This window comes from Oryza sativa, chromosome 11, assembly GCF_034140825.1.
Source record: "Oryza sativa Japonica Group chromosome 11, ASM3414082v1".
Taxonomy (NCBI): Eukaryota; Viridiplantae; Streptophyta; class Magnoliopsida; order Poales; family Poaceae; genus Oryza; species Oryza sativa.
In genome coordinates, this window is record NC_089045.1 from 10,565,065 (window position 1) to 10,585,632 (window position 20,568).

The 20,568-nt window shown below is 39.7% G+C and overlaps 1 protein-coding gene across 1 annotated transcript; it reads left to right on the forward strand.

Annotated features, from left to right (window-relative positions):
- The first annotated feature begins 7,716 nt into the window (after positions 1–7,716).
- Positions 7,717–14,359, forward strand: LOC4350283 (protein NRT1/ PTR FAMILY 4.5). The gene is made up of 5 exons (XM_015760115.3): positions 7,717–8,044; positions 10,173–10,390; positions 12,198–12,686; positions 13,094–13,218; positions 13,376–14,359. The coding sequence occupies exons 1-5, from the start codon at positions 7,954–7,956 to the stop codon at positions 14,262–14,264; spliced, it is 1,812 nt and encodes a 603-aa protein (XP_015615601.1). The 5' UTR covers positions 7,717–7,953; the 3' UTR covers positions 14,265–14,359.
- Positions 14,360–20,568: the final 6,209 nt, after the last annotated feature.

The following is a 20,568-nucleotide window of genomic DNA, read 5'->3' on the forward strand; positions in this document are numbered from 1 at the left end:
TTAAAGGATAGAATTTACTGAACTGATTTAGCATTACCTTCGCCTCTTGGTGTGTTTAATATGACTTGTACAAAGAGAAATATAAAAATTTTGAAAGAATAAAATATCATCATGATGTAAAGTGGGCTATGTTTTTCTATAACAAAGGGAGTAGATTGATTCAATACTATCTTACGGGTTAAGTGCTCCATAATTAGTTTTTATGTGTAAAAGCTTGAACGCTACATTGTGTTTCAAGCACTCCACTAAAATAGTTCTGTGCAAAAGGATTGCAAAAATTATTTTCAAAGAACACCCATGAGTCTGAGGCAAGAGGCTCACCACATAGGAGGCTGCACATTTGAGCCACATGTGAAAAGAATGTTCGCAAAAATCATTTGTGTAGTTGTGATGAAAATAATTATTCATACAATTAAAAAGCTGGAAATCCCTATGTGAAAATAATGGCACTTGTGCCCATATTATTGTTTGCCAACAATAGTTAGAACTTGATAGTTCTTTCTGGTATGTAGTAAAATTAGCTAGATATTTTACAACTTATTATTGTATCCCGTTGCTAAAATGCACCAGCTAATTATTTTCTATATGCTACATTTTTAATGGGTGCCTTGGTGCATGTCGCCGAATCAGCCTTCTTGGCGTCTTAACGTCGCCCGCGCGCCCCCGCACCACCATCTCCCAGCACCGGAGAGGAGAGAAGAGGGAGGCGGTGGGCGGTGGGCGGTGGGTGGTGGGTTGTGGGTGGTGGGCGGTAGGGCCGTGGGGGTTTTTAATAACGCAATTGTTTTCTTTTTGCGAGCGGTGCTCTCTATGTACTTTTTGCTAGCAACCGCCAACGAAAATTCGATTTAATAACTAAAGAGGTCCGCTTGCAAAAAGACTTCTACTTTAGCGGTCCTCTTAAACCGGCCGCTAGCGAAGACCTATTTTTGCTGGCAGTCCTAAGCACTTCATCCATTGTTAAAATTTCGCTGGTGGTTTTCACTTATGGCCGTTAGAGAAAAAGAAAGTTTGACGCCATGAAAAATCAGTTTTGTAGTAGTGAACCGATTTAAGTAGGAATCGATGGTCGAATATTTTGTTTTTTTATTTTCTCTAATTTAAGAGTGCTATGTAGTTTATTAGAAATATTCGTATGATGTTTAGTGATCTATAAAGAGAGTACGGAGGAAGAGCTTGCTATCTAGTAGGTTAATGTCTATTTATGGATATTTTTAGGCTCATAAAGAAAAAACAATAATTTTAGTTATCATGGAAATATAAAAAAGAAAGGAATAGAGGAAGATTAGGTTACGTACATTCATGAGAATGCCGCACATAGGCATGGACAGAGGGAGATTTTTCTTAAGATAGATCTAACAATTTAAAATAATGGGTTCATTATTTAAATGAAAATTGACGAGCGAATTTCTATATTTTATTAGAGTGCCACGTGACGACTAGAAAGTGTTTATAGGATACCATATGGTAGGTTAGGAGCGTTTGTAGGAAGTTTAATGGATTATAATTATGCTCATCGGGGTATCTAGAAACAATAGTGTACATACATAAATATTGCTAAGATAAATGTAATAGTGGAAAATAATTGGTCGATCATATTTAAGTTGAAATCAATGTTTTTTTTGTTTTTGTCTTCATAATTTATATGATTTTCTCTAATTTATTAAATTAAAGTGTTTCTTGGTGTCTTAGGAGCTTATTTAGTTGTCCATTATTAAAACACAAAGAAAGTAATTATTAATACTATAGTTCCGCATGACAAATTTCTGTAATTAAAATATAGGTAATATGGATGTTATTTTTTTTAATAAGATACATCATATACTTTATAAAATTTTAAGTAGTGAACAACCGAAGAAAATAAAGGGGTAACGATTGATCGCTTCTTTTCCAACCGTGGGTGCAAATGTGCATACATGTATGTTCTTTTTTTATTTTTTCCGATGAATAGTTTTTTATTGTTTTCCTTTAGCAAATAGTGTGTAGGTAGATTCTTACGTACGTTTGTATGTTTGTACGTACGTGCAGGGATGCTTGAATGTGGGCCTGTAGGGATAGGAGTGGGAGGTGGAAAAAACAATTCTAATGGTAATTAAAAATAGTGGGTCCAGTTGTTTATTAAAGTGACACGTGGCGTTTTAGGAGTGTTTGTAGGACTCCCACGTGGCGGCTTAGGAGCGTTTGTAGGAAGTTTCATGGACTTTTAGTATATAATAGAATAGAATAGAATAGATAGATAGATAGATAGATAGATAGATAGATAGATAGATAATAGAAGATAGAAAGGTATGACTTCAATCATAATATTTACTAAATTAATGAGCTTGTAATTAAAGCTAACAACTTTATGGTTGACGTTATGAAAGAACTTTTAGTTCCTTTTAGGAATTACCAGTCTTTCATATTTTTACTAAATTATGGGAAACTAGCAGCCAAAGGAAATGTCGGAATCAAATCATGTCAAAAAATAAAGTTTAAAGTGAAGTAATCATACTCTGTAAAGAAAGGGATAAAGAAGTCCACAAGAATAAGATTTAAATGGGCTGTTTCCAAATAGGGCAGTGTTGCAAATTAACACTCAAGAACCATCTCTCTTCCTAATGAAAGAGGATGGGAGAAGCATATATTCATATTGCTCGATGCCACAAAGTGGTACCTGTTTGGTTTGTATTATCAATAAAGAAAAAAAAAGGTAGCAACTAAAAATGCACTAGCTAGTTTTGTCTGGCTCATTTGGCCTTACACTCCTTAATTTGCAATGGTTTCTGTTCCATGTTCTTCTGTCTCTTCCTTGTTCATCGCTTTGCCGACATGTAAGTAGCCAAAATAGCACTGGTACAAGATATACGGAGAGGGCATTGATAATTGTATAACAAGAAAGATATTTGGTACTGAAACAGATGGCTTGCTAGCTAGCTGCCGTTGGAGCCTCCTTTTCTGTTACTTTCAGATAGCCTCCTTTTCTGTTTTCTTTCAGAGTGATCGACTTCATCGCAGGTTACATGCGTACAGGCATTTTTGCATGCGTAACGTTACGGTTCTTAAATGGACCGATGCAGATGATAGTCGATCTGTCGATGTATGCTGGAGAGGCTCTGAGAACAACAAATCAAGACAATAAATATGCTAGCTCCTGCTATATAGACAATGCCGGCCATCTCTTATTGTGTACGCATATATGTACATCTTTGTCTATTGTTTGTTTTGTGTTCTGCTTGTTGAAGGAGTAAACAAATGTTGTCCTTTACTCTTTTTTTTTGGGGGGGGATGTTGTCCTTTACATTTTTATGCTACTGGTCATTGTGTGCAAGTATAAAGGTACCTGTAAAAAATATTTTGTTTACTGAAACATACTATGAGCAATTAATATGTTCGCTCCAATGGCCGCAAGAGGCATCCCGAATGTTATTAAGATTATGGAGAAAAAATTGACAAGAAAACGTGACAAAACTGTCCAGGTTGGTTGTGCAACGAGTGCACATCTACGAACTATATATATGCACCAACCACACAAACATAAGGGGAACCTAGCACCAAATCAACCGCCTCTATGCAAGGCCGATCGGCGCAGAGCCAACAACTGCACCACAGAGCAAAGACCCCAAACATTACGATGCCGGAATGTGCAGCCACTGAAAATGTTGGCAGCACGCGGTCTTCGCCACACCGCACTGGCACCCCTCTCCTAGCCAACGCCCAGGCTAGCCGTTGGCAAGACCACCACTGTACCCTCTGCCCCACCGTCACTCCCCTGTGCACGGGCTTAAGCCTCCTCCACCCCGCCACTCATCAGCCTCCATAGTGGATCCGCCCTAAAGAGAGTCCGGGACTATGCAGCGCTGCCTAGGCCGACCAAAGCCTTCCACGTACTGCTAGCCAGTTGCAGGCCAAGCCTTCCCCTCCTACCAGCTACTACCTGTTGCCGCCTCTGCTCTGCTTCTAGAACTCTACAAGGAAAAATAGATTAACGTGACATACTTAAGTTGTTGAGCTTCTATGTCTAAATACGTAAAAATATTTTAAATCTATTTTTCAATATTATAATATTTAATTAGTTTTTTTTGCGGGGAATTAGTTTTATTTGTACCCTCAAATAGTGACCACAAAATTATTTAGCTATCTAGGAAATAAAAACAAAGATAAGTAAGAAAAAAAGGTAATCCTATATATACTATAAATTACGTTGCTCTCCATCAATAATTGAGTTCGTCTTAATAATTCACCTCAATGGTTTTTAGCTTTTACATGATTAACTAAGGTGAAAATTGCTTCTCTTCTCCCAACGAGCCCCACCATACATCTTAATTATTTAATGCATTTGAATAACTCATCAATACATGCAAGATATAAAAAGTAGATAATATAAAATTGTATAGCAACCAAGAAAATAAATTATACAACTCATATGTACTATTCTTCTAGACAGCTAGCATATTTACTACTCGTAATAAATAGTAGCCAGTATATATGAAACGGCTAGACAGCTAGAATAACGGATTAGTCTATCGACCGTATCAGGTGATCCTCGAATACCATAATATATGCCCCCAAAACTGAAGAAAAATCAACCATTTTGTGTTACCTTCCTCAATTGCCTGGACAGGTTATTAATGTATCCATGCATATAATATAACTAGTAAAACCCTGTGCGTTGCTGCAGAAGTTTAGTATAAAAATAATAAGTAAAAAGTAATGTGTAAAATAGCTCAAACAACATAAGTTGTTGTGATTTAAATTTAAATAGTATGTATAATGATGATTCATATGTAAAAGTAAAATGATGTGGCTTTATGAGAGAAAAAAAGAAGGAAGATAATCTAGAATTATATCTAAGGGCTAAAAAAATTAAGATGATATGCTTTAATGAGAGAAGAAAAGAAGAGAGATAATTTGAATCATAAATTAATCTACTAAATACAATTGATGTGATATGACTTAACGAGAGAAAATAGAAATAACATAAACTAATTTAGGATGAACTATATAGATATATATAGAGTAAATTTCACAAAACTACAGATACTATGACCAAACTATCACAAAACTACATATTTAACTCGGTGTATCACAAAACTACATATTTAACACCAAATTTATCACAAAACTATACATGTAAGATGAAGTGTCACAAAACTACACGTTTAGTAACTAAATTATCATAAAACTATATGTTTAGAACCAATTTAATCACAAAGTAATAATGTTTATAGTTCCACCATAACAATGGTGCTAGGGATTTAAACTCCAAAAGTTGTAGTTTTGTGATAAGTTCAATATTAAATATGCATTTTTGTGGTACTTAACCTAAAATCTGTAGTTTTGTGATAAATTTGGTGCTAAATGTGTAGTTTTGTGATACAACTCCTTAAATATGTAGTTTTGTGACAACTTGGTAAAAATACCTGTAGTTTTGTGAAATTTACTCATATATATATAATATTATGAAAAAAAATTATGGAGAGATATATTGAAATATTATGTGAATTATGTGGGATGATTTAACATGCTTACATTACAAACCTCTAAAATTTAATAAAATATTAAATTATAGATAATATATAACAATTGCATGATGCTTAAATATAATAATTGTTAGTGAATAATGATATGACATCTTTGCATATTAAGCTTAAGGAATTAGTGGGCTATAACTTTATGGTAAGAGATGATTAATATTCTTATTGTGACCACGATTATGAAAATCATTTTCGTAAGCGTTCAATGGATCTACGCAGATGGCCACCCGCTCCGCCTGCCACCAGGCCCCGTTCGTTTCCTCTGAAAACATTGGCTGAAGTTTTGGATTTCTGTGGCACACTTTTCAAACTACTAAATGGAGCGTTTTGTACTAAAACTTTCTATATGAAAGTTGTTCTAAAATATCAGATTAATCCATTTTTCAAGTTTGTAATAATTAAAACTTAATTAATCACGTGTTGTTACCACTTCGTTTTACGTAAAACACTTACTCTTCATTTTCATCTTCATTTTCTAGAGATTCAAACACCACCTAACGTTGTAACAATAAATATATAACAAATAACTAGAATTAACCATGCAAATATCTAAAAAATTAATTTGCAAACAATACACGTGACATGCACCTCCTAACTAAATATCTACATATTTTTGCATTTTAATACCTATTTTAGCTAAAAAAATTCAAATTTTCTTAGTAGGGGATGGCGAATATAAATAAATATCCAATCTATGATCCTTTTCTCTTTCCTAACAATATTTCACACGGGCGAAAAATTACCTATTTTGTCTATAAAAGTATCGCATTTACCCATTAAGGGATGAATATACAACATTGAACAAAGATAGTCTACATAAATATGATCCAAATTAAGCTCTAACTAGTAAAATAGTAATTTTTGTGCCATGACATGCCATGCCATATGAAATTACTATATATATATATAGTACATAGATCCATCATATCCAAATTTCCGGTCAGCCGAGAGGAGCAACTTGTCCCTTTGGAACAACTACAACTAACGAGTTCTTCTACTCGGGAGGGTGATAGAAATGGAAGAAAACTACATAACTAGTATAAGAAAGTATAACTACATAACTAGTATAAGAAAGTATGTGCCTATCCTTTAATTCTTTTTTTACGAGAAACAACGAGAGAGGCTCATATTGCCGGCAGAAAAATTCCAACCTCCAGGAGGGGAGGGAGTGACAAGATCCTCGGAAACACTCATGTTAGAAGGATATCCATGGAAGAGAAGGAACATAAATCTCACCAGAGGCCTAGCAAAATCCGCTGAAGATTTCGAGTTCAAAACCTCTAGGACAAAATGAGTAGCTCGCAGGGAAGAAATATATATTTACTAATACCCCACGTATTGCTGCGGGGTAACTATGTTTCAGTAAATGGATTTTTAAAAAAATACAAGGTAAGGAAAAATAAGGGGAACAATGGACTTGAACTCTTCATAGCTTGGAGATAAATAGTCTGAGAACAATAACTTATATAAAGATATAGAAAGCTGATAAAATAAATTAAATTACTCCCACCAAGCCAAAATATAAAGCTCAACCACTACTAATACAAAGACCAAGAAAGAATTTAATCACCTCATTGATTGGATCACATCCATACTGTGATTGAGGGGCTTAATTGTAGAGAATTTAGAATAAACCAAATTTAAGTAATTAAGAGGTGATAGTTAATTTATGCATGCATGTCTTATATTATGAGACATGTAAAAAAGATGTTATGCTTTATGTTTTGGGATAGAGGGAGTAGATTGCAATAAAGAAAGTCAATTTTACCCCTCATATCTACTATTCTTCCGTGCAATTTTTGTCTTGCACATCTATTAAAAAATAGTGGCCAGCTGTATGAACCGGAGTCGCCCATGTCCATTTTAGGCTAAACAACTGAATGACTGACGATTCGATCCACCAGATCAGGTGATCATCGAATAACATAATCCATACGTATAATACAATTAATATTATTCGAAGAAAAAGCAACTTTTTTTTTGTCCTGACCTTCCTCAATTTCCTGGACAGGTTATTAGCGTATCCATGCGGGTAATATAATTAATATCCTCCTTGCAAGATATGCACTACTGTTACAGAAAGAAAAGAAAGGACAAAAAAAAAATTGATGACAGTTTGCTCTCACCTTACTTGAAGAAGCCTCTGCCGTAGTAGATATATTCTCTGCTCTGCGACATGGATATATATATATATGCTCACTGTTCGATCCATTTCAAGCACCAACCGGCAAACGCTATTGCCTTATGCTGTATCGTTGTCAGATGGGATTGATAGCACAACAATAATTCTTCTGCTCTGCTAATTATTAGCTCTCATCTTCCTTTCTTTCTTTCTGAATCATTCTCTGAAAGCATGTGGAGAAATATATAAGCAGCAGAGCAGAGCAGAGCACAATCTGATTCAGTAGTTGAGAGAGAGAGAGAGAGAGTAGAGGTGATGGGCAGCTCATCAGGGCTAGTGGATTGGAGGGGGAGGCCGGTGGACACCTGGAAGCATGGAGGAGTCAGGGCGTCCATCTACATCCACAGTAAAGCTCCTTCTATGCTTTGGTTATTTGGATCCTTCTCCCACTAATTTTCGTTTCGATTGCGCTTGTGCTCATAAACTAAAAGTTGAATTTTAAAATTTAATCGTGAAGTTGATTTTGTGGTTTTTCATTGTAGTTTATTTTATAGTATTTGTTTTTCATCACGAAAGACACATACAAAAGTTTTACCCATAAACTTAATTTTAAACTTGGTTGCTAATAAGCTACAAGGAAAAGCATAAGCAAAAGTGAAGCAATTTCTTTTCTTGATAATTGCTTTTACCCATAAATAATCTGCTTTTCTTGATTTCTCCTTTTGGATAATCGCTTTTCTTGATTTCCATAATGGTCCAGTGATCTGATCCTGAAATATCTAATGCATGCCAATTGTTGATTAGGATAACCATAGAGGGTTTTTAATTAATGCTTTCAACCATCGGCACAATCAGGGGCGAAGTTATATTGGCTGAGGGGGGTGTACATGAACTACCTGCATTTCTGTTTACAGTGCTTGATGTCCTGTTCTTGCCACATGTGCACCCCCCTCAGCTCCCTTACGTGCACCCCCCAACGGCAGGACGGACGCACGGCCGCGAGGTCACTTGGCCGCACGCGTTCAGTTGGTGCCCAATTTGCTGCATCAGCATACTGCTTTGTTCTTTTGTTTTTTCGTTTTACTGATCATGTGTATCTCCCGTATGTGCTTATGTTAATGACATAGAGGCAAGGGCATAGATCTTCCTCATCGTATTTCCTCAATTTGCCTTAATTCTTCACTTCAAACCTTAAATAGTTAAAGTTTAAATATAGAGGTCAATTTCAGTTATTATTTTAATGGTTCTACATACTAGTTTAGGATTTACATTGGGATTTAGGAAAGTGGAGTAATTGTATATTGATCCTAAGTACTAAAATTTCAATTTGAGAAGTTATGGTACTAGCTCCCTGACTTTTGAATTTTATCACATTCTAATATGTAGTAGTCATACTCCACCAGTTTTAGGGTGCGTTGGTTTGAAGCATGGAGAAAAATCCCTTGTTTTTTGCGCACATACTTCCCCAACTGTGTGTTTTTGCAAAGATCTTCTATAGAAAAGTTACTTTAAAAATCATATTAATTCATTTTCCAAGTTTAAAACAATTAATATTTAATTAATCATACGCTTTCTTCTACTTTCCTCTCCTCACGAAAACACACCTTTATTTAATGGTTCGATGTGTCTTACAATACTGAGTATCTCTTTTATTATGGCTCCCTTGATTTTATATTTTTAAGTAGGAATTTTTAATCACATTTCCATCATACGCTTTGTATACCATGGCTTGAAAATTCTATGTGCCACTACACGTACAGTTGAGTGGTGCACCCCCTTCAATTTGTTCTGGCTTTGCCACTGGGCACAATGTACTTTTGTGGTATTGTGGGGGTGGGGGGACTTCAGCTCAACGGAGACATTTTTTTTTGTTTGCAACCAACCTAGCTACCAGTCAAATGATACATGCATGCTTATTTCAACCGTTAGCCTGATGTAAGTTGTGGGGAAAACTTCAGCTTTTACCAACCTACCAGTCAAAATGATTAGTTTCAAGACACACACCAGCACTTTTCCTAACGGCCTATTTGGTTGGAGAGAGTTTTTAGGAGGGATTGGGAGTTTAGAGGGATGAGGCTATTAAGAGTTTTGTTTGGTTGGGAGACATGAGAATTTTGGTGGGATGAGATGGGGAATTGAGGAAGGAACTCCCTCCTTTTCAATACTTGGGTAGGGGCAGGTAATTGGGAGGGAATTCCTCCTTTACTTTTTCTAAGAAAATCTCAGCCATCCCTTTATATTAATGACATAATCTCCAACTAAACTCCCTATCAATTTCCATCACCTCTACCAAACAAGATATTGGGATTAAAAATCAAATTCCCATCTTAATCTCATCATCAATTCCCTCGTGTAAACTCTCAATCCCCTTCCCTCAAGTTACCAAACAAGCCGTAAGCATATTTGGAAAGTTATCTAAATTAGTTCTCTCCTTAAACTTTATATGCATCTTACATGGAAAGACTAGACAACCATGCTTGTATCGTCCCAACATGCATCTGTATACAACTAATTATGCCCAATTTGGCATGCAGTGCTTGTGTGGCTGAGCAACGTGTCGAACATCGGCAACATGACGAACATCGTGAGCTACCTTAGTGTGAAGATGAACATGGGGGTGGCCGCCGCCTCCACCACCTCCGCCAGCTTCGTCGCCATGATGCAGGTCTTCACCATCCCGGCCGCCTTCCTCGCCGACTCATACCTCAAGCGCGTCTACACCGTCCTCTTCTTCGCCCCAATAGAAATCTTGGTTCGTATTACTACTATTGCTGTAGTAGTTAATTTTAGCACAACAATAATTGTTTTACCACTAGTACTATTATTATTGGTAGGAGTGATCTCAACAATTAATTTATTAGTTCTACTATTGCTAAAAGAAGTTTATTATACTATCATATAGGTAGTAGTAATATGGTAATATTGATATATATGGTACATTATATCTGATATGGTAGTATTGATAGATATGATATATATATATTACATTAGAAAATATGAGCAATTCAGATGTGATTATAAAATGCGGAAGAGTATATGCTCACGAGTAGTCAAAAACTGTTTTTTGGGAACATGGAAAAACACATGGGAGGGATATGATCTATTAGAACTCGAAAAATATTATAGTATTCGATTAACAAAATCTGGTAGTGACTATGTTACCAGTAGTTATGATGATGGTATAAATAGAGATTTGATCCATTAGATTGGAAAAGATAAGGGTTTGGATTGATTGTATAATGGAAGTTCAGATTGAGGGGAAAAATGAATTTGAAATAATATTCAACCAAATTTTAATGGACCAAAAAAGTTTCAGCCCTATTTTTTTTAGAAAAAGAAACCTCGGAAGGGAAGTCTTAGTGATAACGGGATCTTGCTGACAGAAAGAACCATACATGCGACATATTGAGATGGCTCTTTTTTCATATACCTGAAAAGAAAGGGCTCGTGCAGTAAACTCCAGTAATTTTTTCTAAAGGGCAAAAAGAGAAAAATGGACTACATCATGCATGATTTATATATGTCACTGTAATGATTTATACGCTGATGTGCACATCAAAACTTTGGTCGCTTTATTGGTGCAATGTCGTGTGCACTGGTGTTTGGTTAAGCGGTCTGTCATTTTGTGGTCTAATAATATGTTGCTACAGTTTAATAATATATAAGAAAATGACGTTTAATTAGTTTCCCTTTCAAAAAATTGACATCAAATTTAGCCCTAGCAAATCATAATCATGGCCTCATGGCCGGCCATTAACCCGACCAGAAAATAAGATTATTTAAACTGTGAGAAACAACCGGAAGGAAAGTATATCCAAAGCCATCAAGAGATGTGTTTGTTAGCTAGCGACACAAAAAGGACATGAACTACGAATTGTAAAAAAAAAAAGTAATTTAGGATGTCCAAAAGGACAGGCGCATTATATTTGACATGGGCTCACCATAACTCCGGAAATATGGCGAATTAATTTACCACATTTTATATTTCATAAGAAAACATATTTAAACTGGAATGCGTTGTATCAAGAAATTAACAACTAAAAAAATATTGATTTTTATATTTTCAAAAGTAATTAAAGAATCATATTTTTACAGGTAACTTATATGCACTTTCATCATTTTTAATTTTTCACATTCTCTTCGAAGTCCTTTGAACTCTTGATTGCAGAAATTAGTGTTTTCGAAACAAATTTCAACTAAACCGACATATCCAGGAACTTGTAAAAAAATGGAATTCTTTTTATTTGCAGTACAATTACATACTTCCTCCATTTCATATTCATATTAGAAATCATTTTAACATTTTCCTAATTAAATTTCACTGGGTTTCACAAAGTTTAAATTTTTTTAGCAATATCTATATCAAAATAGTTTCATTAAATATTGTAAAATATAATATTTTGATAATACTTCTGTTTATGTTAAAAATATAACTATATTTATCAATAAACTTAAATCAAACATATAAGGATTTTATTAGAAAATAAGTCAAAACATCTAATAATTTCAAGCATCTAATAAAAATACATTTTGAAGCGTGGCTTTCCCCCTCTCTGCAGGGCTACATCCTCCTCGCCATCCAAGCACACGTCCCCTCGCTGCACCCGGCGCCATGCGAGCTCGCCGGCGCCGCTGCAGGCGCCGGCGCCGGCGCCACCGCCGCCACGACCGAGGCGGCGCCGGGGACGTGCGAGACGGTGCACGGGTCGAACCTGAGCCTGCTGATGCTGGGGCTGTACCTGATCTGCGTGGGGGAGGGCGCGGTGCGGGCGTGCCTGCCGGCGCTGGGCGGCGACCAGTTCGACGAGGGCGACGCGGCGGAGCAGCGGCAGGCGGCGAGCTTCTTCAACTGGTACGCGTTCGCCGTGTCGCTGGGCGCGCTCGTCGGGCTGGTGGCCGTGGTGTGGGTGCAGGACAACAAGGGGTGGGACGCCGGCTTCGCCGTCTGCGGCGCCGTCGTGCTGCTCGGCCTCCTCGTCTGGGCCGCCGGCATGCCCACCTACCGGAACAAGGTGCCGGCCGGGAGCCCCATCACAAGAATCCTGCAGGTATAAATATGTTTTGGGGAATTTTTCATGCGTCAAGAGTCTCAGTATTCTGGTTGTGTTTTGTATTATGTGATGATTTGGTTTTGATTTAAATCAAACTTATTTATGTTTAACTAAGTTTATAGGAAAACATAGGGATGGCTACAACATCAAATTAGTTTTATTAAATCTATGAATAAATATATTTTTATAGTATGTTAATATTATAGAAGTTTGATTTTGGAAAAAAAACTAGAATATCTTTCCATAGGAAATAGAGGGAGTAAAATCTCAATTTTATTTGTTACACATTTAAATTTTTGACATTTGACAATTTGCATGGATTTTTACTTTCATATAAAAGAACAAAGTTGGTAAAGCAGAAGCTTTTGAGAACACTTTACACTGACTGACTTTGCATAATCCAGGTCCTGGTGGTAGCATTCAAGAAAAGAAATCTTCAGTTGCCTGAGAACCCTGATGAGCTGTATCAGCCAACCAACGATGACTCTGCTAAAGGCCTTGAGATTCTTCAGCGAACACGAGGATTAAAGTAAGCTCCGCAAAATCGTCCGAAAATGTCAATTTTTTGTTAATTTAGCAAAAAATATTCAAATTTGATCAAAATTTATTCAATTCCATTTTCCCCCAAAATATACTAAACCAAATGAAGCAAATCAAATGAAAAATGTTGTTCGGATGTTTTGCAGGTGCCTTGACAAGGCTGCGATTGTGCGCGGCGGCGGCAGCAATGGCGGAGCGTGGTCGGTGTGCAGCGTGTCGCAGGTGGAGGAGACGAAGATCGTGCTCCGGATGGTGCCCATCTTCCTGACGGCGGCGCTGGGGTACATGCCGGTGTCCGTGGTGCTCACCTTCACGGTGCAGCAGGGGAACATCATGGACACCCGGATGGGCGCCATCCGCGTCTCGCCGGCGACGCTCTTCGTCATCCCCACCGTGTTCCAGCTCGCCATCCTCGTCGTCTACGACCGCGCCGTCGTGCCGGCGCTGCGCCGCGCCACGGGCCGCGTCGGCGGCGTCACCCACCTGCAGCGGATCGGCGTTGGCTTCGTCTCCTCCCTGGCGTCCTGCGCCGTCGCCGCCGCCGTCGAGGTCAAGCGGAGGAGACTAGTGGCGTCGTCGTCGTCGTCGGCGATGATGTCCGTGTTCTGGCTGACGCCGCAGTTCTTCCTCCTCGGCGTCGTCGACGTCACCTCCTTCGTGGGGCTCCTCGAGTTCTTCTCCAGCGAGGCGTCCGACGGGATGAAGTCCATCGGGAGCTCCATCTTCTACTGCATGCTCGGCATGGCGGCGTGGCTCAACACCATGCTCATCGAGCTCGTCAACCGCGTCACGCGGCGGCGCGGCGGCGGCGGGTGGCTGGACGGGGCGAACCTGAACGAGAGCAGGCTCGATCTCTTCTACTGGCTGGTGTCTGGCATCGAGCTGGTGGCGTTCATGGCGTACCTCCTGTTTGCGTGGAGGTATGTGTACAGGAATGATCAGAGGATTGCTGCTGCTGCTGCTGATGCTGTTGACGAACAGGAGGACAAGAAGGCTGCATCGAATGGTAGTTTGGTTCAAATTAATCTGATCTGAGTAATTTGGGAACTGTATGCGTGGGAGAAAAAGTACATTGTGGTTGACAGTGTGAATTAATTAATATGGTGGAAAAAATGGTTTATGTTCTGGAATTCTTGATTCTTGTAGAGCATGTGAGATTGTGAATAGAAATGGTCTATCCATGGTATGGATAAGCTACTGTGTGTGACGAAAACTATATGTCCTCACGCCCGTGTTGCCGCCGCCGCCACCCATCCGCCCCTCCCCGTACCTCGTGTTAGCTAAAAACACCAGTCGAACACCTTGTGGGCGCCCTGTAGCTGTCCGGCACAGCAGGGACGAAGTTCAGAGAAAGCAGAGAAACAGAACAACCAAAAACAAAGAAATTGTGGGATAGTTTATTTGTGGGAGAGTTTTGGGGCAATTTCGGTGTCTATTTCAACTGAAATGAAACTGAATGCTCAATTTACAAATGATGCTCAATTAATCTCCCCGCCATGCACTCTGCTTCGCCGCGCTCACTGTGCAGCTGCGAATTAGTCGCCACCGTTCTCCTTGCCTGGGCAGCGGGTTACCAACCCAGTCGTCTGCAGCCCTGCCTCGGAGTGACGACGCGCGGATAAATTATGGATCAAACAGCGCGCTCCACTTGACTCCAGTGCGATCTGTGCGCATGCGGCTAGCAGAGATCGGCGCCCAAGAGCAGTTACTCCCCGCCGTTCCTCTCCACTTCTACCTACACTGTCATGGCTTGATGGACGTGTACGAGCCGGACCACACCGGCGTCGTTGCCGCCCACCTAGGCTACATCCTCTTCCCGAGGCACGCCCCGTTGGAGGATCTTGACTTGTCGTCTCGGCTGGATTAATTATATTCTTCCGGTCTTTCCCGTCAACTATTTCATCTTTCCCCTCGACTATTTCATCTATGTTGAATAGTCCCACATTAGTTGTGTAAGGACAAAAGACCTAATATATAAGTGGGGAGCCCTCACCTCATTAACTACCTTTTGGGGTGGAAAAGGTCGTTTACGTTCCTACAATCTGCACGGCGTTGTCTCAACTCCTCGCCGTGGTATTCCCTCACCCAGTCGCTCGGCTGCCACCTTTCTTCATCGGTCGGTTCTTGTGTTGCGTAGATTACTACCAGGTCTTGCTGCTCATTAACGTCCTCAGCATTGACAATGGATTTCTTTAGATAATGGGTGACAGATTGCATCGGTCACACTTCATCCCGCTGACCGCGGCGTTCAGTTATGGACACAGCGCCCCTAACGATGATGAAGTCATACGGCGATGATAGATGGACAAAGACCCAGCACATATTGCATACCGGCCGGCAAGGCCACACGCAGGTGGGGCAGGAACTGCAGTGTGTGTGCTCCGGTGGTGGCAGTGGCTCCCATCGTCCACGTTCTGGCTTCACCATCAATATCCACCGGAGAAGATGGGTGCAAGATTTCACCTCAACCTCATAGATGCGTCCATCAGCATAGATCAGGAGCATCGCTGCCCTCCACGGCTCCACCTTTCGTCGATTATATGAACCAACAGATAGGAACTTCCAGGAGCTGATTGCCGGGAGCCGCGGGCGTAGGAGCCGAGCATGGCCACGGGACGTGCACACATCGCACTTGTGGGAGCCGGGCGAAGCACGTTGTGTAGGATCGAATAACAAAAACTAAGCCAACCAGAGGGGGGTGAATTGTTGGTATTCCCAAAAACAGAAAACTTTTAGCGGAAATAAAAGTTACCCTTGAAATCGACGGAAATCGGTCTGACCGAGATTGATCTGTTGGTCTGACCGAGTGGATGCCGCCGGTCTAACCGGTATAGATCAACCGGTCTGACCGCCGATGTCGCTTGCCGCGCCTGTCGGCGACTCCGGTCTGACCGCCGTGCTCCCACCGGTCTGACCGCCGCGATGCCACCGGTCTAACCGCCGGTATGTCGCCGGTTGGACCGCCAAAACCCGGTGAAATACAAATCAAAGAATTCTTAAAGTGGATGACAACTTTATTACTTCTCTCTGTGTTTACAAAGTGCACCAACAGCACTCCTTACAAAAATTTCGACTAAACTCGAAACCCTAACTCAAAACTTAACCCAATTGCTCTAAAAAGCGATACCGGGAGGCCTCACACTCCCCCTCTATTTATACCCGAGGTAGGAAGCCTAAAGCCACGAACCAAACTCATACTAGGAGTCTTAAACACCTTAGGAAACCCTCTAGTACAAGAAAGAAACTTTACATAATCAATCGTACCAAATTTGGACTCCTTCTAAATTCGACTCCGCATCCCATACGCACATAATAACTCCATCGTATGCCATATGAAATCTCCATAAACCACGTGCATCAAATTTAGCCTTAGTATCCCGCATGATCTCTGACCACCACGGACGTCGTTTTATCCCCAAGCCGACTCACGGTCCATCACCACAAATACTCTCCCGAGACATCGAGTCACCTATGAACGTGCTGGTGAAGCCTAGAGGGGGGGAGGGGGGTGAATAGGTTGTCCCTGAAAACTTAAAAACAAATCGCAGTGGTAAAATTCAAACAGACCCAGAACTTCCTGGTAAGGAACTTCGGAACTTCCGGCCTGCCAGGCCCGGAACTTCCGATGTTCTTAGGACAGGAACTTCCGGGTCGCAGAACAAGAATGAAATTCAAATTTCGAATCAAGAGACTAAGCCAATCTTCACAAGATGATGCATAGGTATTCTAAGCAGGGGATAGATCACAGCAACATCCATAGAAACAACACAACAAGAGACAAGAGAGATTTTTTCCCGAAGTTCGGATATTGCGATCCTACTCTCCGTTGAGGAGCTCCAAAGAGCTGGGTCTCTATTGACCCCTTGCCTCACTTGTGCAAAAACCCCAGAGGAAATCTACAGCCTTCAATCCCAAACACTCCTAGGCAAATTTCTAGAATTGAGTGACCACCAAGATCCAACTCAACCTCCTTATAGAAATCCGCCACAAGTGTAGGTTGCTCTACTTGGAAAACCTCTAGAATCTCAGCACAAGAATTTCATTAACTTACCTCGTTCCCTTTCGGAGGAGAGGAAATCCTTCACAAACTTACCCGGGACATCCACAATATGCAACGGATTCTCGCGGGCGACACCTAACTGTCTAGGAGATCATATCCAAGAGTAATAAGCACCGAGATGACAGCCCACGAGATATTCCAAGTGCTCACCCAAGTTCCTAGTCTTCACACATCTCCAAATCTTCCTCTCTCCCTCTCAATCACTCTTTCTCGCAAGAATTAGGCTCTAGATTGAGTGGAGAAGGCAAGAAACACTTGGGAGAGGGTAGCAACAGCTCTAGGGATGAAAAGTGAAAGTGGAATGGCCAAGAAACGAGCTGGAAACGAGCTGTATATGTATAACGGCTAGGTGACGTCATCTAGCCGTTACTCAATTTTGAACTGGAAACTAGACAGGAAGTTTCAGACCTGGAAGACAGGAACTTCCGGGTAACACTTAGGAAAATTTTCTTTCAACAGACCGGAACTTCCGGACCTGGAAGACAGGAAGTTCCGGATAACACTTAGGAAAATTTCTCTCATCATACCGGAACTTCCGGACCTGGAAGACAGGAAGTTCCGGACTTGCATTTTTGGACAGATGGAGTATTTGCAAAAATAACTCCTAGGGAAACTTTGACACTTGGTTCACACTAAGAGCACTTGACATATCTCAGAGCATCACCTAGAACCCCTCTTAATAGTACGGTTTTTTCTAAAAACTCGATTGCAATAAATAAACTATCCTATGCACTTCTCGAGTTCCGGTCCGCTTTGATTTTATACTTTTGGGGGGTCTCCAAGCATCCATCGTCCACACCTTGGACTAATGCACCTGAAAGTTACTCAATGAACTCATTAGTCCCTTAACCACATTTGTCATTAATCACCAAAACCCACTAGGGGGATTAATGCACTTTCAACCTACACATGGAACAAACAAAGAAACCATATTCCGAGACCAAGCTATCTCCAACTTGACTCATTAGTAGCAAACAACAGTATTACATACATATAGTATCCATCTAGAAGTAACAATCATGAAATAATCATGGATATCCAAACAAACAACCCGAAACCGAAACCGACACAGCGTTGGCCGGTCAGACCGCGGGCTGCGCTGGTCTGACCGCGCGATACACGTCGGTCTGATCGGCACACACTACCCGGTCTGACCGGTCCACATAAAATAACGAACCTGCGATTCACCTGTAAATCCAATCATCTCCAAAACCACTTCGTGAATAAATTCCAAATAACAAAACCAATAATCTCCGATGCCAATTGTTCATCATAGAATAATAATAATAAACACCTTTGATTTTACAATCTCCGCCTTGATAAACATATTGGCAAACCCTTTAAAAATGTTTTGGTGTTTGAAAAAAGAAAAACATAAGTGGTACAAAGCACATGGTAAAAAGCATACTTCGTACAAATGTACACATCGTGCTCAAATATCCAAAAGAAAACTTCTCCCCCTTTTTAAAAGAAAGAAATTCAAGTAAGAAATTCCCAATATGCACTTCTCAACAACTCCAAAAATTCATCTTGATTCTTCCAAAACTCATGTCTTCTCCCCCTTTTGACAATGATTTCATCAAGCATAGGAATTATATTCATTAATGTTTAAGAGCTTAGCATACATATAGCATATCAAGTCATGTGTTGCAATAAAAAGAAGATGAACCCATCTATAACACAACAAGCATGCATTAAAGTATAACCAGGAACCAGAGATTTTACAATTAAGCTTGAATCAACAATCAAAATTCATGATTTCGTATGATTTATAATGCAACATCTTAACAAGCACATAGGTTGAAGAATAAACACTAAACACATATACCTATTGCATTTATCACTCTTTCTCAAATAACCTTTAGCACAAAATAACAAAGAGAATTTTTAAACTTTTCTTTTCTTGAGTCTTTTTGCTCATATTTCTCCTTTTTTTATTCCAGGTACGTCCCTGTCGTCGAGACTGTTTCCAGGGATTCGGCACCCATTATTTTGCTCACATCGAATACGTCCTTGTCGTCAAGACTGTTTCCGAGGATTCGGTATTCATTTTTTTCATATTTTTATTCTCTTTTTCACAATGAGCAATTAAAGCTATTTGAGGAATAACAATTCAATAAAGCATATATTATAGAGCATTTATAAATCAAACTATATGCTAGCATCAACATTGCATATTTGCTTAATTCAAGTATAGAATTTAAGTGTCATGCATCATCTCCCTTAAAAGCAAAATCTAAATATCATGAAAAGACTAGAATACACACAAGCTATGCTAGAGACAAATAAACCTTCAAAATATTGCTAGCATGCACAAGAAAATACCATATGCATAAACAAAGCTCTCTTTTCTCAATTTTTCTCATTGTCATATTATTGCTTGATAAAACCATGAGGTACAAACTCCCCCTCAAACCATGCCAAAAGGATGAATTATGCCCAATTCACCACGAAGAAAAGCAAAGCGATTAGAATCCAAAGGTTTAGTGAAAATATCAGCAATTTGCAACTTTGTGTCCAAAAACTGTAATTCAACATCTCCCTTCTCAACATGATCCCTCAGAAAGTGAAAGCGAATATCAATGTGCTTTGTGCGTGAGTGTTGAATAGGATTCTTAGCAATGTTAATAGCACTTGTATTGTCACAAAAGAGAGGTACTTTCTCAAAAGTAAGACCATAATCTTTCAAAGTAGATAAAAGCCAAAGAATCTGGGAACAACAACTAGCAGCAGCAACATATTCAGATTTAGCAGTTGATTGAGCAACACTAGATTATTTCCTAGAAGACCATGCAATCAATGATGTATCAAGAAAATGACATGTTCCACTAGTACTTTTCCTATCAATTCTACAACCACCAAAATCAGGATCGGAATATCCACTTAAGCATATAGAAGATGAAATAGAATACCAAATTCCAAACTCAAGTGTATGATTCAAATACCTCATAATTCGCTTGACGGCTTGACAATGTGAAGCACAAGGAGAAGCTTGAAAACGCGCACACAAACACACAACAAACTGTATGTCTGGGCTAGAAGCAGTTAGATACAACAAAGATCCAATCATACTTCTACACTGTTTTTGATCAACAGCTTCACCATCTTCATCAGGATCCAACACAGCTGTAGAACCAATTGATGTTGAAATTGGCCTGCAATTCTCCATCTTAAACCTTCTCAAAAGATCCTTCGTATACTTCGTTTGATGCACAAAAGTACCTTGATGTGTTTGCTTAATTTGCAATCCCAAAAAGTACAATAACTCACCCATCATGC

Coding starts and splice junctions, on each gene's coding strand:
- LOC4350283 (XM_015760115.3), top strand. CDS start 7,954: ATGGGCAGCTCATCAGGGCTAGTGGATTGGAGGGGGAGGCCGGTGGAC. Junction 8,045..10,172: donor GGCGTCCATCTACATCCACA/GTAAAGCTCCTT, acceptor TTTGGCATGCAG/TGCTTGTGTGGCTGAGCAAC. Junction 12,687..13,093: donor CCATCACAAGAATCCTGCAG/GTATAAATATGT, acceptor TGCATAATCCAG/GTCCTGGTGGTAGCATTCAA.